Source organism: Trematomus bernacchii, unplaced genomic scaffold, assembly GCF_902827165.1.
Source record: "Trematomus bernacchii unplaced genomic scaffold, fTreBer1.1, whole genome shotgun sequence".
Taxonomy (NCBI): Eukaryota; Metazoa; Chordata; class Actinopteri; order Perciformes; family Nototheniidae; genus Trematomus; species Trematomus bernacchii.
In genome coordinates this window covers 4,438,790-4,454,650 of record NW_022987593.1, presented here as the reverse complement: position 1 = coordinate 4,454,650, position 15,861 = coordinate 4,438,790, and the positions used below count along the sequence as shown (strand labels likewise).

General features: G+C 39.8%; 2 protein-coding genes across 3 annotated transcripts; both read right to left on the bottom strand.

Annotated features, from left to right (window-relative positions):
* Window positions 1-1,191: 1,191 nt before the first annotated feature.
* On the bottom strand, window positions 1,192-7,122 carry myoz2b (myozenin 2b). 2 transcript variants are annotated; one of them, XM_034130223.1, is made up of 6 exons: window positions 6,891-7,122; window positions 5,755-5,871; window positions 4,512-4,678; window positions 3,526-3,619; window positions 2,774-2,936; window positions 1,192-2,697 (listed from the first exon to the last, which is right to left on the bottom strand). In XM_034130223.1, the coding sequence occupies exons 2-6, from the start codon at window positions 5,834-5,836 to the stop codon at window positions 2,472-2,474; spliced, it is 732 nt and encodes a 243-aa protein (XP_033986114.1). In that variant the 5' UTR covers window positions 5,837-5,871; window positions 6,891-7,122; the 3' UTR covers window positions 1,192-2,471. The 2 variants fall into 2 exon arrangements, with proteins under 2 accessions (XP_033986114.1, XP_033986115.1); XM_034130224.1 differs by lacking the exon at window positions 5,755-5,871 and having other exon boundaries at window positions 6,891-6,991.
* Window positions 7,123-7,772: 650 nt separating this feature from the next.
* Window positions 7,773-15,784, bottom strand: synpo2b (synaptopodin 2b). Its single transcript, XM_034130222.1, has 3 exons — window positions 15,109-15,784; window positions 12,295-14,378; window positions 7,773-9,383 (listed from the first exon to the last, which is right to left on the bottom strand). Exons 1-3 carry the CDS (start codon window positions 15,782-15,784, stop codon window positions 8,901-8,903), a joined length of 3,243 nt encoding a protein of 1,080 aa, XP_033986113.1. The 3' UTR covers window positions 7,773-8,900.
* Window positions 15,785-15,861: the final 77 nt, after the last annotated feature.

Genomic DNA, 15,861 nt, shown 5'->3' with positions numbered 1-15,861 from the left:
TGGGGCAGATGGAGGATGTAGAGCCTGCAGAGCTGAGCAGGTTTTAAGCGGAGACAGGTCAGGAGGACTGATGGTGCAAACACGCCACAGTCAGCAGAAATCACACTCACTGATTGGATGATCTGATTTTTCAGTTTGAGTGGGTCTGTCCAAAATAATGTTTGGGTGCAACAAGCATTAAAAAAAGGTGAGAAATAAGGAATAACAGTACGATTTGCTTGTTATATATCAAAGATAATATGAATGATCTGAAGACTTATGCATCCTTTTGAGCTACGTTTTCTTTATCAGTGTCTGTTGATGTGTTTCTGCGTGTGTGTGTGTGTGTGTGTGTGTGTGTGTGTGTGTGTGTGTGTGTGTGTGGGCCAGCCTGTGTAAAATAGAGTAATTCACTCTTGATGACTTACTATACAGAGTGTGATTTTGACACCAATAATGACATATGTTTGAGAAAATATTAAACAGGCACATCTGCTATTTTGGTTTAACACTGACAAATACAGCTTTACTAATATTTTCCTACAGTTCCTGGTATATTCAGCACTATTACTACATCGAGTATACGGTATAAGTGAGGACCGTGTGCACTGAACAGGATGGTACAGTCTTACTGTATTTAGATGTTCTCTGATCCTATCTCGGCTCCAGCAATAGCACTGAAATGTCCCTTGAGACACATGAAGTGTTTTTGGTATTTTTTATTTTAGGCTCCATATTTCACCCTCTGAATGTAGCACAGCTGAGCTCTGTTCAGACGAGCTGTCAAACTCTACTGTTCTTTAGTTTATTTTTGGAGCCCATTTTTTTGTGTCTGTTTTGTTCTTATTTTTTTGACAATTTCAAGAGTTTAGTAGTTCAGCCAGAAGTGACTAAAATAGATTCCCAGCAAGTGCAACTATAAATCAGTGGCTACAAGGGCAGCCAGAGTTTTTAGTGTGATTTAGGTTCAGTTATTTCTATTGTTATCAGGTTTTTGGACTTTTATCACCCAAAAATGCTCTTAATTGGCAGTACACCTTCCTTAAAAAACAGGATTTAAATTGTCTATGTCAGATTTATACTCGATACACGTCCATTATATTGAACCTGCATGTATGGCGTTGAGTTATAATTCTGTTAAAACTCAACATTGTCCACCGCGCAGACTTTCTCATGGTCAAGTCTCAAAACATTGAATAGGTCATTTTGGGATTCAGTGAGAATTGTATTTATTTGTATTCACAGCTAACGTGTTATTTCATTTAAAATTATACAAATCGTCATTTCTGATCATGACAGTATTTGGAAATTATTCTATTTTCAATATTTGAGTATATACAACCCAGATGTTTTCAATTGTATTTTCAGTTTCATTCAAAAGCATTAAATGAAGTGCACTGAAGTTAGTTTTTATAATGTATAATATACATGAAAAAGCATTACACCTAAACTGTATAAATAAAATCATGCAGCTTGATTTCAGCCCAGTTATTCAGAAACACAGTGATCTAACTTCAATATATCACTCGCAAACATTCAGTGTATTTTGCATACAGTATTGTCACATTATTGCCACTTTTACATTTTACATTAAGTGTTATCCCACTCCAAACAAGACCATAGCCATGTTGTACAGTTATCACTTGTATTTGTAAAGGAAACGTTTGTTTTTTTTAGTCCATGAATATGCTGTGTATTTTTCATCAATCAGTTCCTTGCCATCACAGTTCAAAGTCCAACAAAAAAGAAAATTGTCCAGGTTTCTCAGTCCTCCTCCCAGCTACCTCTGTTATTTCCTCAAGAATAGTTCACTATATTTCAGCAGTCAAAAATCAATCCGAGGTTCAAAACAGAGTTCCTGCTGCTCTCTCTACTGTAAATATGAATTGGTTTTGCATTACATTTTTAGATTCATTTAAGTGAAGTATTATAATACTTAAATACTTTGTATTTGTATAGTTGGTATTTGCATGCTCTAACATAAAGTTTAGCTCTTTATGTATCATGATAAATGAATAACAATTAACATAATTTTTTGTGTATTTTGTGGTAAAATAATTATTTACAATATATTGAATTGATTTAAATAATAGTAATAATAACTTTATATAAATTACTGCACGTTCCAGTTGTGTACCATCAATAAATAAGGTACATTTTTTATTTACATTACATATTCATCAGGTCATCGTAACATGTATAACATTTACAGTTTTGCTTTCACTTTGAGTGGAAACCCTTCAACATCTTGAGTTGTGTATAGCCCGTTCATTTAGCTATTTACATGATTTTCTTTAAATACAGTTTAAGTGCACACCAAACACACAAGTCAACAAATGCATGAAACATGGTGTCTATTGGGGGGGGGGGAAATCCAACACATTGATAGGGAATAGTGACTGTGCTACTAAAATAACATTTTGCTGTCATTACAGGCAGGGCCAAAATACTACAGCCACTTCCTGTTGCCAGGTTACCAACAGAAATACCACCTACAGGTCATCAGACTCTGGGACTGGGATTGGCTCCAGGGTGACAGTGGGGAGGATCAGATGGGTGCCCTCAGATATCCACCCACAGGCCGTCCTGTTGAAGGTGGGTCTCTTCACCCCGGGCTCCTGCAGCTCGGGGTACTTGAGGGGGTTCAGGTCTATCTCCGGGAGCTTGAAAGTGATTCCTCTGGGAGCTTTGTCAAAGCCCCCAAAAGGAGTGGCAACCCTGTAAACGACATCAAGTGTGAACTCGTTGCTGCGCTCTGTACTAATTCAGTAAAATATGCTTATAGTTTTCTCACCGGTTAAAGCTTTTGAACTCGGGAAGGTCTTGTTTTGGGTCTGGTGCTGAAGTTTCCAGTTTAAGAGTTTCTGCGAGGCTGGGGTCCATGAGGATGGCCTGGTCCCATGGGGAGTGGTAGGACTTATGCATAGCTGTGGTGCTTGAATTCTCTGCAGACATGTCTTCAAGGAGACAAAACCACAGAGGCACCATGAGTTCATATTGGGGAAGATTGTCCCAGCATTGAAACAGTTGACATTTTGGGATGCAGTTTACGGGGTTAATGCTGAGCGCTTTTCTCAAATGGGAGGAGGCTAAAGATTTGGAGTGGGAAGGATTATGAATAGAGACTGGGCTTAGAGAACACTTACACAGACGGACTGAGTTGTCTGTCATTGAGATCTGAGGCCTTAAAATAGCACATAGTCGAAGTGTGCACTCATCATATAATGTGTCGACATGGGATGAAACCCTACTGGAGCCTTTTAGAATAAGCATAGGACTGTTGGCTTGTCTAAATATAATACAATTAAAACAAGGCGTTTAAAACGTCCCAGAGTGTTTAATGAATCAAAGTTACATATTTACAGTGAGTTGCTTTAGAGCTAGACCAGCTCTTATGACTGTACCAGTTGTCATTATTATGACAGCATTACAGAATCAGTCACTGTTATTTTACTGTGAAGTATTGGTAGTTTTTTTATAGATTGACAGTAGAAGAAATAATACATATACATTACGATTCTTTTGTAAACAGCATACAGTATTTACCTGAAACAGTGATTTCTGGTGTAGCAGCGTTGCCATCAGCGGGTGGGTCCACTTTAATTTCCACAGTGTGAGCATTCTGAGCTAAAATATCATTCTGCAAAACAGAAGAAATAAAAGTAAAGTACAGAATATGTAATAAGTTTCAGGTAACAGTTAACACATGTAAAACTGGCACAACTGTAGCTGCTATCTTCAAAGCACTTAGATACATACAAAAACACGCACACACACACAATACCAAAAACACTTCATGTGTCTCAAGGGACGTTTCAGTGCTATTGCTGGAGCCGAGATAAGATCAGAGAACATCTAAATACAGTAAGACTGTACCATCCTGTTCAGTGCACACGGTCCTCACTTATACCGTATACTCGATGTAGTAACAGTGCTGAATATATCAGGACCTGTAGGAAAATATTAGTAAAGCTGTATTTGTCAGTGTTAAACCAAAATAGCAGATGTGCCTGTTTAATATTTTCTCAAACATATGTCATTATTGGTGTCAATATCACACTCTGTATAGTAAGTCATCAAGAGTGAATTACTCTATTTTACACAGGCTGGCCCACACACACACACACACACACACACACACACACACACACACACACACACACACACACACACACACACACACACACACACACACACACACACACACACACACACACACACACACACACACGCACACACACGCAGAAACACATCAACAGACACTGATAAAGAGGGCAGCAGCTCCTCAGCAAAGTGCCTGTGCAGCCTCTCAGAAGATGTGTCTGGACGATGTAAAAGGCACACGTCTCTTTTTATCCATGTGACACTTTTTTCAAGAGCATATTTCCTAGTACATTTACTTAATGAGTACAATAATAAACAGATAATGTTACACATGTCTGTGCAGGATAAACACAAAAAAGTCAGATTTTAAGCGTTCATTCAATCCAGTCATTATTAATTGACTTAATAACACATGTAGGTTGACTTACATTCAGCAGTGTGTTTGCTTCATTTTGGATACTTTCAAATGTATATTTTTCAGATCTTCTCTGGCGCATTTTGAAAAGCCGGGACCCTCTGTTGGAAAGTAATGACAACTCCTCCAACATAATGTCTTTAGGGGTGCTGAGCTTCTTTCCCAGATCCATAACGTCACCTGTGGACCAAAAATATATAAAGATGAAGAGGAAGATAACAATCTTTAAAACCCACATTTAGTAGACAATCCTTAATCATTTTTAAAAACTAAAACGTGGACTTGTGCCAACACGTATTATTAAATCAAGGAAATTGTATACAAATAATAACCAAGCAAATGATTTGCCATTGATATTATTGGGCCATTTATGGGCAAAAGTGCCTCAGGGGTCCCAAAGCTTACTGCAGGTCTCCCTTGAAAAAGAGATCGTTGATCTCAATGGGATTTTTCACCTGGTTAAATAAAGGCTACAAACAAACAAACAAAGCTTATAGTGTGGGAATTTTATTATTTGATTAATTGCACATTTGTTTGGCAATCATAAAAAGCATAATTGAGACTGAATTAGGGAATATCTTTCACATTAACTTAAGGGTGTCTAGTAGTCAGATCCTGGGTCAGATAGATACCGTTTAGGGGTTAAAACTATATTAACATTGGGCATATGTTGAAATGAACTTCATATGACTTGATCATCACAAACTGACTTGAAAAAGGGGCGGGGGGATAATGGCAGGTGTTGGAATAGTGGGTAAATCCAACCTGGTTTTACACCTGGAAATTGCTTCAGACACTAGACAAATATAGGCACAGAAATATACCCTGATATCATTTTGTAAGCTGAATAGGTTTGAGGAAGGGTCCATAGATGAAAACAAATCTGTCAAAAAATTCAAATGTTCCATGATGAAAGCCCTGTCATGGAATATGAGTTATCATTGTACTTGAGAATTAGTTTTGGATGGACATAATACTTCCTCCTCCACCACACAGACGGTATGTACCGCAGCTGTCACAAACCTTCACGTCATCCAAATGGCTACACACAGTTGGCCCTCACAACTTCCCTCCCCTCTCCACAAATAGACTTTTGAAAAGGACATTGACAAAGGATTAGCCGGCATAGATAGTAAATCATCTCATTAGCTTATTTATGGCAATTGCTGGAGTGTAGCTCTGACATTTGAACCCAGATCATATTCTCATTTAGTCTGTGTTTGCCCGCTGAGCCTCAAGTCTAACATTGATCATACCATTGGTACCATGGACCTCTCGGCAAATAGCTGCTGCGCGCTGCTTCCTCTCTCCAGTTGGCATTGTACAGAATTGTGACATTTTGGCTTTGGCAAGGTTGGCAGAACGCAGTAGTGCTGGAAATACATACAGGACACAGGATGTAGTTGTTCTGCCCGAGTCATAAAGAAGGAGTCTTAATCCAAACACTACGATCCCCCAAAACATCGATGCAGCTATAGCCCTTACGAACAGCTAAACACAGAGATTACTGTTTATTTATTACGTTTAAAGTTATCTTTGATCAGATTTTAAAACTCATATCACACAGAGTTATATCTCAGTTATTTCCTGTTACATAACTAGCATAATACACAGTCTTTTATAAAGTTCTCCCATTGGCTGTCAGCATTTATTGAAATGGAAAGATTAATGGAAAGCACCCAGGTGATGAAAAATATGCCATATCAGTGTCTCTCCTACGAATGTACGAATAATCTCTCTGTAGCGGTAGTATTTATGAAATTACCATGCATTGCATAATCCTAGACCCTATTGTTCTGAGGACCACAAACGTCATTCCTAAATCTGGCCTCGTCAGTAGACAAGTATCTGTGTACGTGAACAAATGTTAGTGGTATCCCCCTCTATTGCTGTCACATAAATCACCTGTATAAAGGTCAAGGGTGACTAATATGCGCTGGGTTTATGCGTAACCGAATAAATGTCCAGCAAGAGACATCAAACATACAATCCAAAATAACTTTCCTGCATTACAGTGACTGGTTCAATCATATTATTTTAGCTTTTCTCTGTTGTCAAATGCTGAACATGATGCTACAACACTAAATGTTTAATGTTTAATATCTGAATTATGCCCATTTGCTGTCTTTGTGGCATTAAAACTAGTTTTATAGATGTGAAGTTAAGACATAGCAAAGCAATTGAATACTAAAGATAGAACATATTTCCAATTAACATATTATGCTTCACCAAATGATGATACAGTAAGAAAGTGACTCCCATTATTCATTTAAAAACCAAGCCACATTTATTTTTACCCACAAACAATGACTTCTCGAATTGTCTTCAACCGAACTTCAAAATAATTTAAATATACCAAAAAATACCCCCTGACGAAGCGTTGTATCCGTACCTGTGCTGGGATCCCTAGTGTGCCACCTGTATCCTTGAAGGGGAGACACGGACTCAGGGGTCAACCTCCAGGAGGTAGTTTGATCTTCCCTGATCTTCACACTCCCGGACACTAAAGCCAAACTGTGAGTGTGTCCCTGTGTCTGTTGTGAATGGAATGCAGCTTACATCAATAGGCTAAATTTAACTTGCCAAACACTCAAAACCACTCTCTAACACCATGGGGCAAGGATAGCTACCAGAGGGAGAGAAAGAGAGAGAGGAGAGAGGATGGACAACACATGCCCACTGATGTACTCCGAGGCGAGGACTCCCCTCGAGAAACACATTTCCTTCCTCGTGTAGAATCTTCAAAGTGAATGTGTCTCCGTGGGTGAAAATAACCTCTGAGGGATTGTAACCTCCAAATCATGGAGGTCTTTATTGCTGGGCACAGCTGCTGGGTGTGGACGCCTCGCTTTAAACTGAGTTTTGTTACAGCTATTATGTGTGATCACTGACATTGGATAATGATATACAGACCAGTGAGGCGGGGATTAGAGGGGGAGTGGGGTCTCATCCCCGAAATGGTGATCAGCCATTAAGATTTTTATACAGCAGCATCAAGGACATTACCCTGGCAGCAAAACATGTAGTCATACTCCCCCCTTTAAATAACCAGTGAAAAAATATAATGTTGATACATGAGAGAAGTTCCTGATCTAATCCTTGATAAGGAAGTTTACAAACCAGTATTACCTTAATGTTTGATTTGTATTATGCTATGTTTTCATGTTTTGTATTTTAAAAAGGACAGAGTCAGAGAATTAATTAAATTCCCTCTTCACCAAAAATGATGCTTACTCCATGCCAAAAATAACACTTCAAACATTGAAAGCATCTTCAAGTATTTTAATTTTTCAGTTTGTGTTTTAAAGGTGCAAAAACATAACATAACTTATAACACACGGGTAAAGCTCATTCCATAATTAGGATAAAACCATGGCTGAGTCAGACATTTTGAAAACCCTGACACTCAATTAATGAATCTGCAGTTCTACATCTTAAACACCATGCCGTGTGTAATCAAAACGTCATGAATGTATGCATGCAACATTAACGTCTCTCTTACATTCTCTCACACTGAGGTCATCACTATGAATGAGCGCCATGTTAACTTATTGCAAGTTTTTGTAAATATGCAGTGTGGCTTCCTTGTAGCAGAGAGAGATATTGTATGTTATTACTCAAAGTGCTGCATATTAATAGAAATGTTCACTCTTTTAATATTATTGCAACTATTAAATCTGCAGTGCGAGAAAAGACGAATAAAAACAAGATAAGTAATATAATTGTTATCGCTGTGTGAAATATTGAGATGTGCTAAAGTGATCACAAAGCCACAGTGAGTTTTTAGGTTAAGATATGTAACTGAAAAGCCACATTTTGATTTCTTAAAGTTCCTTATTTCTTACTAAATATTTGTAATATCAGTGAGCAACAAAACTCTAAAAAAAAGTATCTACCAAACACTCCTTTCTTCACGTTCACTTCCGCTCTCATAACACTTTTCTTGACTGCAGTGCAACCATCCTAAATGAGTCTGAATTGAAACAACAAGATTCTAAAATGATCAATTAGACACAATAACAACATTTCCCATCTATGTGTAGCAGTAATATCTCATCAGCATCACAACACAATAGCTACAGTAAGTAAGTTGTTGTGCTCTTCAAACCAAGTGACCACTCATAAAGATAGCAATGTTTATCACTTCCTTTAACAATTTAAAACCAATATTATAAATCATCTAAAATATTCCTCTTACCTGTATAAGTCTGAAATAACACAGGCCAACAACAGCCTTATTTTTCATCACATTCAAGCAAACATATTGAATGTTTTTAGGCCAAGCTAACTATTTTGTCTTCCATGTTCACGATACCATCATGTAATTATGTGATGCATGTTTGACCTCATCTTAGTAACTTCTCTGGGCTTCACTTTTCAAATGGGAGTACTTCTCTGGACCTTATCCCATGTATCCGATACTGGCCCTGCTGCCGGGCCTCAGAGGCTGGGCCGGTCTGAAGGGGGGCCCATAGAAGGCTGGTTTCTCAGGTGGAAATGTCCTGCTTATGAACGGTGCCTGAAAAGCTGGGGCCGCATGATAATGACCCATCCCGACAGCTGCAGGATCAAGGGACACCCTGCGCTTCCACTCATCCGGAGGCTCTGGCAGAGATCTGCGGTGCCCTGCAGCTTTGACATTAGAGGCAACAGATGACGGGAGGCTCTGAAACACAAAGGCATCGTCCACTGAACAAGTGGGGCTTCTGGATGCTGCCTCCCACGGACTCAGTGGCTTGTAGACTTTTTCTTGAAAGGATGTTTGCCTCTGTGTCGGTAAATAAAACGCCTGGATTCCAGGTGTGCTGGCAGGTGACAGAAGTCTGGGAGAAGGCATCGAATTCAGTCGCCTGGGTAGACTCAGGGAGCGGCTTCTTCCAAATCCCTGAAAGAAAAGCAGATATTTGACTGGTGGGACAGCAGTGTTGCAGGCTTTGCTGCCACCCTCTGGCTTCATGTAAACCTGGAAAACTAATAATGTGGTTTGTTTATGTTTTATTTGACCTTTTTCCTCTTTAAGCTTAGGGGTTGCACACTGTTGAATGATAGTTTTGCTAAAATAACTTTACAGTTCAGTAGATACATTTACGAAAGAGGCTCTTAAGATGCAAAAGAATCAACTGATTTCAAGTGCAAAAAAGTCCTTTCTTTACCTAATAAGTTGCACATGGAATACATTAATTTATTTGCATCTTTAAAACCTCTTTATATTTTTGTTTTTGCAGTTTTTCTATGAAATGATTGATTTCAATTCAGCTACTCTCACGCCTAAAACTCTCTTTTGAAAAGTGTTAAAGTCTTGAGCAACATTAGAGATATTAAAAAATATTGAGAATAAATAAATACTTAAGAACTTACCTGCTGTTGGTTCATTAACAAAACAATTGAAAGACATTAACAAGATTATGAAAGTTTTTTGGAACTTAAAGGGGAAATCCACTTTAAAACACAATTAGCATGTGTCTGCTCAGCCTAAGATCAGCTGTGTGGGTTGTCCATGCCTGTGCAGGGGCCTTTATCTACATAGCAGGACCTGAACTGCAACCTAAACTTTCTCAAAAGCACTGCTGTTTGAATGATCAATATTCAGGGATTCTTGACACCTAAATAAAGGCTTAGTTTTCTGCAGTTAGGTCTAGTTAGTTAGAACAATGACCACCTCAGTATTAGCCGTGAGCACCTACAGTATGATCTTCTTCACTAACCACATAGCCACAGGAAATGTTGCAGCCCTGGCAAATCAGCTAAAGAATGAAAAGCCCAGGACTTGAGACGTTCTCCAAGCATAACCCCATCTCAACAGCAACACGCTGACAGCTAACCACTTAGTAAATCATTTCCATTTTTGACCTTGTACTCCGAAACATGAATTGTGTAGCGTTAGCAAGTATTGATAGCAAGATATCACAGTTTATATGGGCCTGTTTGACTGATCCTTTTCTTCTAAGAAACCATTTTGTGAGTGTTGGCTGTGTGGCATCTTGGTATGTGGAGGGAGTGTTTTGTTTTTTGTACTTAAGAACTACACAGAATCCGGCCTGTCTTTAAATGTCAAAAATACTTCATATATATAATTCAATGCATGCAAAAATATTTTCGAATGTGTTATAAGGGTTAATTTTACTTCACTAGACCTCAAAACAGTGGGCAGAAAATATTTTAAGAGGCACAATCTTTTCACAAACTTAAAGGCTGATTTAAAAATCCTGTGATTAAAAAGAAGAGCAAAGGTCCAGAAACATCATGTCAGTGATTCAGTGACAGTGTTAACCTTCAGCAATTTATCATTTTATATAAATATAAGCAATGAGTTATTACAAATAGCCAAACTTGTAGTGCATTTTAGAAAAGTTTGCTGAAGGTTTAGTAAATATGAGTAATTTCTGTGTGAAAGGGTGAGGCAGTAAGGAAGATAAAGGTAGAAGAAAAAGTGACTCGGTAGTTCAGGAAAAGTGAAAAGAAGCTCATTACACAAAGTTCACACGTAAAGGGAAAGACATTTAATTGTGCTGAGGACAAGAAGTGCAATAAACAATGATATTTGTGAAAGACAGATAAGACAGTTTCATTTTGAGTTGCTACTGACAGTGTGAATAAATAGTCAAATATCTGTGATAACTCATGTTTGACTTCAAGGATGAGGAGAAAGGTAAATAATTGGCCATAACTGACAACTGCAAGAAAAATATCCACATAAAAACATTTAAAGTCATCAGGGTTAGTAATCACAACTCAAGTTAACGCTTGCTGTTGTGATGCCGTTAAAGGAATGAGACTGAAGAAATTGCAAGTTGTATGCATCCCAAAAAAGAAGTGCATAGACAGTTCCCCTCCAGATAAACTAAATAATTAAGCATATTCTTTAACTATAATCAATAGTTACTGTTATCTCAGATGTTAGAATTAAGAAAAGTATCATTGTAAGTTCAATTAAAAGAATAAAGGTATATTAACACATTATATTGTTGTGTATTTTTGGTGTCAGTATAATAATGCAAGTTATGCAAGGTGATAATGCAAGTCAGGCATGTCATATTATTTATGAAGAAAAAACAACTAAAGAAAAACAACTCAAACTAGACACCTCGGTTGAACAAGGTTCTATTCACACAATATTGCACATATAATAGCACTTCCTGAGATTCACTCAACATAGCCTCACATTTTCTTTTTCAAGCAAATATGCACCTCCCTATTTGAGGAAGATAAGATAATGTGCTATTTTTTTCATTTATATATTAATCTACTTTATATTGCATAGATGTACACTTTTTAATATAGCTTTGCTGTTCATTTAACATGTTTGCCTTTCATTTCCAGCTAAATATAACTCTGTACTGCATACTGTAAGTTATTTTGGATTTGACCAACACTTAGACTAGAGTCTCTACATTTTCACCTGTTAAATAAGACATTTTAGATGCTACCGAGTTGCAGTTGTTATTATTTCCCTATCGTTTCAGTAAAGCATGACCGTATGAAAACTAATGAAGAGCAGCAACAGACTTCCATTGTTTGCCTGTATTGAAAGGCTTCTTAGCAGAAAACGTTGGGCGAGGTGCCATTTGACGAGCACCTCTAGCAATAAGGGATGCAGGAGAGAAAGCTGAAGCTAAGCTGTCACCCATAGATGAATGCTGAGAGGATGCGCTTGCAGGTCGGGCGCTTGGTGCTTGCTTGGTGGTTATGTGATGGGCTGCAGGAGTGACAGTGGGCTTTTTATTCAAGCGCTTGTCAGATGCAAGAGACTCAGTTGATCTTGTGATTTGGCAGGCAGAAGAATTTTGGGAACTTACCGATACAGGAGACTTAGCAGGGGCTTCGGCCTTGTTTTGAACAACAGAGGCATTATAAGGAGAATAAGAAGGGTCAGATCTTTGTTTAAGGTTTTTGGTAACCTCAAACTTTGAAATTTGAGTTGGTTTGGGGCTTTTGGTATTGACTATCTTTGATTCTTCAGTTGGTTTGGGGCTGGCACTTTTGGCCACAGGCACTGCATCGTACTTGAAAAGTGAAGAGTCCAACTGATAGGGCTGATGTTTCATAATCTCTAAGGGGTTAAGGTGCTTTGGGGCTGCTTTGGGTTTGGGTTTGGCTTTGGTCTTAGGCTGGATTTTGGGGCTTGTGGACGGGGGTTGCTTGGCTGCAGATTGAGGGTGGAAAGGAGAAAGAAGGGGGTTGTATGATGAAGTCGGTGGCGCACGAACAATGGAAGAATACCTCCAGGAGTTAGGGAGTGACGCGTTTGGGGAGGGGGATCTCGCTTTGTTAGCTTGCACCTTTTCACCATCGACAACAAACTTCTCCATACGGGACTGTCTTTTGGCAAACAGCTCCGCCCCTTTTCCCGCCCTGGTTGCACCATCCCCAGCCCGATTAATACCGACTTGACCCTTTGGAGAAGCCTGTGATCCTTTTAACGCAGGAACGTATGACTTTTCTGCTTCTGTTGGGTAAGAGGCCACTGAATTTGGTATACCGTCTAAATTATTCCTTGATGGTGAAGGTGGGTGATGTGGGCTATAAGTAGGACTGTGGGCCTGCATACTCACAGAGGACTGTGACGGCTGTTGACTCCAGCTATTTGTGGTTGGCTGAAGATGAAGCTGAGAAGAGGAGTTGACGGGAGCACAGGCATTGGCAGGTGTTTGAAGTTTTGCCTGAGTTTGATCTGGTGCCCAATGGTTGGCCATGTGTTGAGGCTGAGCCTGTTGCTGTAAGTAATGCTGACTGTGAGGCCCCATAGGATTGTGAGAAGGTTGTGAAACCGGACTTCTTGGGGGAATATGGGGCTCACCTAAGGGGCTCCTCATCATCCAAGGTGGGCAGGATGGGTCGATGGTAGGTTTGGGCGCAACTGGAGGGGGATTCTTGAGTTTAATTGTTCTGGGTTGCATAAAGTTACACGCTTCAGCACCTAGACTAAAGAAGTCTTCCTCACACTCAATATAAGACTTCCTGTCCCCTTTGTTTTGAAGGCGAGGATCTGATCCCTGCTGCATCATGGATGACTGTTTATTATTGGCTTTCCTTCTAGACTCGGGTAGGATACCAACCTTTATTGCTGGCACAGATATTCGCTCATCTCTTGAGGCTATGATGTCTCCAGTTGGGGACCAAACCTGTGGGTTAGTGTTAATAGGCACACGTACTTTAAATCTCGGTTCATGCTTCCTTGGCACTGGATTGACGCCACCAGGCATGGCAGGAGCAGACGTGCTGATGTGAAATCCAAGGAAAGGCTTCGCAGTTCTGTTTGGCACCAAGGGTTTAGGCACGTTGGATTGGTTGTTCATCTGGTTAAAACTTTCTTGGTATTCTACATGCTGCTTGACATTTGCATCCATGTAGTTGGCTTGATCACTATGCATGTACATCTCGTCATTGTCATAAATATTCTGGGCTTCTGTGCGCTCTGGTTCTGCTAATGTCTCCACAGGTAATCCTTTGTTCCTCAGTTCTTCCTCCTCCGACGCAAGTTCATCTATCCGTTTACGACGTCGCTCAAACATCGAAACACCCTTTCCTGTCGTTTCTGCTTCCATTTTTCGAGCACTTGCCCAATTCAGATTTAAGTTATGCTGCTGGTGATAAACAGAATACTCCTCTTCAAACTCAGATTCACTTGTTGCCACAAAGTTATACCCGGCTGCTCTGACGTCTTCAGTTTCCTCCTCTATTTGGTCTTTGCTGTCAAGCTTGATCTCACCAGTCCCGTAACTCACTAGTGTATACTTTTTAACCCTCTGGCGACGTTTTTTAAACAGCAAGGCTCCCTTGTTTTGAGGGTTGGGTGCATCTGTTAGCAGCCGGGCAATTCGCTTACATTTGGACTTGGTCTCCTTGACGTTTCTTTCTGATTGGCTGTCGTGACTGAGCTCTGAGACAAAGAAAGAGAGAGGGACAGTGAGAGGGAAACAAAGGTTCATAAGATAAAAACACATTTTATATTGATATGTTTGTGTTATGAAGATGAAACCATTATTATTATTATTAACTTTTGGTTTGTTTGGTTTTTAATAATTATGAATGTAATCAATGTTTCCCCTGCTTAAGCAAGCATACTAAAAAAAGCATCCTATTTACTTACAGCCAACTTAGGGGTTCCATGAGGCAAAAAAAGTGAGGAGCTCATTTTCCATTGCCGTCAGTGTTACGACTGAAAAGGAGTCAGGTAACAGGCCGGGGTGACACATGCTGGTGTCAGTCAAATGTGTTTCTGCCGGCCTCATCATATGGTCATATTTTATTATTATCCTGCTCTGACTATTAAAGCCATGGGAATTCTCCCTTTAAGTCCACCTCAAATAGACGCCACATTACAGCATGAACATAACTAGCACCCACAGTGCTTTGCACAAGTTATTTATCCATTAAATGTACTCATATAACACCAATACAACCCACAAGCTTAAATGTAATTTAGGATACTTATCAAAATACAATTCATGCTTTTTGTAAGCAAACACAAAATAATATATTATGTTTTAATAATTTGCAAGCCATTCAAATAAAAGCAACACAAAAAACATTTGATATTTGCTGGGCAGTTGGCAACACTAGCTTCCTGCGTCTACTGAAACCTATGAGTGTTGAAGAAAGATACTTACGTGTGGACCTTGCCCTGTGCCTCTGCGGTCTGCACGGATCTGTGTCAGAGTCCGAGTTCCACTTCTCTGCATGCTCTGCAGCCTCAGCTGAAATTCCAAAGAAGACAGAAGCAGGAGGTGCTTCACTGCTCCCTCCTTCCTCTGAGGATTCAACCCTCCTGTTCCCAGTCCCTGGGCCCTGCCTATTACTGGCTCCAAGGGGCTGCCCTGTGGTCAGGGTCAAGGCCGGGGTCACATCAGCTGCAACGCCAACAGAGGACAAAGATAAGCGGGAATGCGGCCGTGATTTCTGGCCAGCGAAATGTTCGGAGTCGGAGCATTCTGGTTGCGGGGAAAGTGATGTTGGTGAATGTTGCATGTGAGGAGACTCTGTAATGGACTCTCTTGATTCACTAAGGTAGCTGTCATCCTCATCTTGGTATTGAACATCCTCTTTACTTCCACTATGTTCAGGCAGGGACTGTTGCTCCCCTGCAGATTCCCATTCCTGTGACTGAAGTTGTTCTGGGGACTCAGGATCAGACCTCTCGGTGTGAGCAGGCAGAGGGTCTAAAGGGTAATCTGCATCACTCACATCATCTTCATTGTAGGACTCACAAGGTTCCTGGGAACCATCTGAACCGGACCATGGGACCAAGTTATCATGGCTGCCTCGGTCTTCAATTTCTGGGTCCATCTCTACAGCTGTTTCACAATGTCCTGGGTATCACCAATAACACCTTCAATAAGACAAAAAACAAACAGTCAAAGGAG

Bases quoted from the DNA above. Each gene is read 5' to 3' on its own strand.
- myoz2b (XM_034130223.1), bottom strand. From the start codon at position 5,836: ATGTCACAATTCTGTACAATGCCAACTGGAGAGAGGAAGCAGCGCGCA. The intron at 3,620-4,511 runs GTAAGTCAACCT...TCTGTTTTGCAG, and splicing joins AAGCAAACACACTGCTGAAT to AATGATATTTTAGCTCAGAA. The intron at 2,937-3,525 runs GTAAATACTGTA...GTCTCCTTGAAG, and splicing joins ACCAGAAATCACTGTTTCAG to ACATGTCTGCAGAGAATTCA.
- synpo2b (XM_034130222.1), bottom strand. From the start codon at position 15,784: ATGGACCCAGAAATTGAAGACCGAGGCAGCCATGATAACTTGGTCCCA. The intron at 14,379-15,108 runs GTAAGTATCTTT...TCTTTGTCTCAG, and splicing joins GCACAGGGCAAGGTCCACAC to AGCTCAGTCACGACAGCCAA. The intron at 9,384-12,294 runs GTAAGTTCCCAA...CTTTTCTTTCAG, and splicing joins CTGCTAAGTCTCCTGTATCG to GGATTTGGAAGAAGCCGCTC.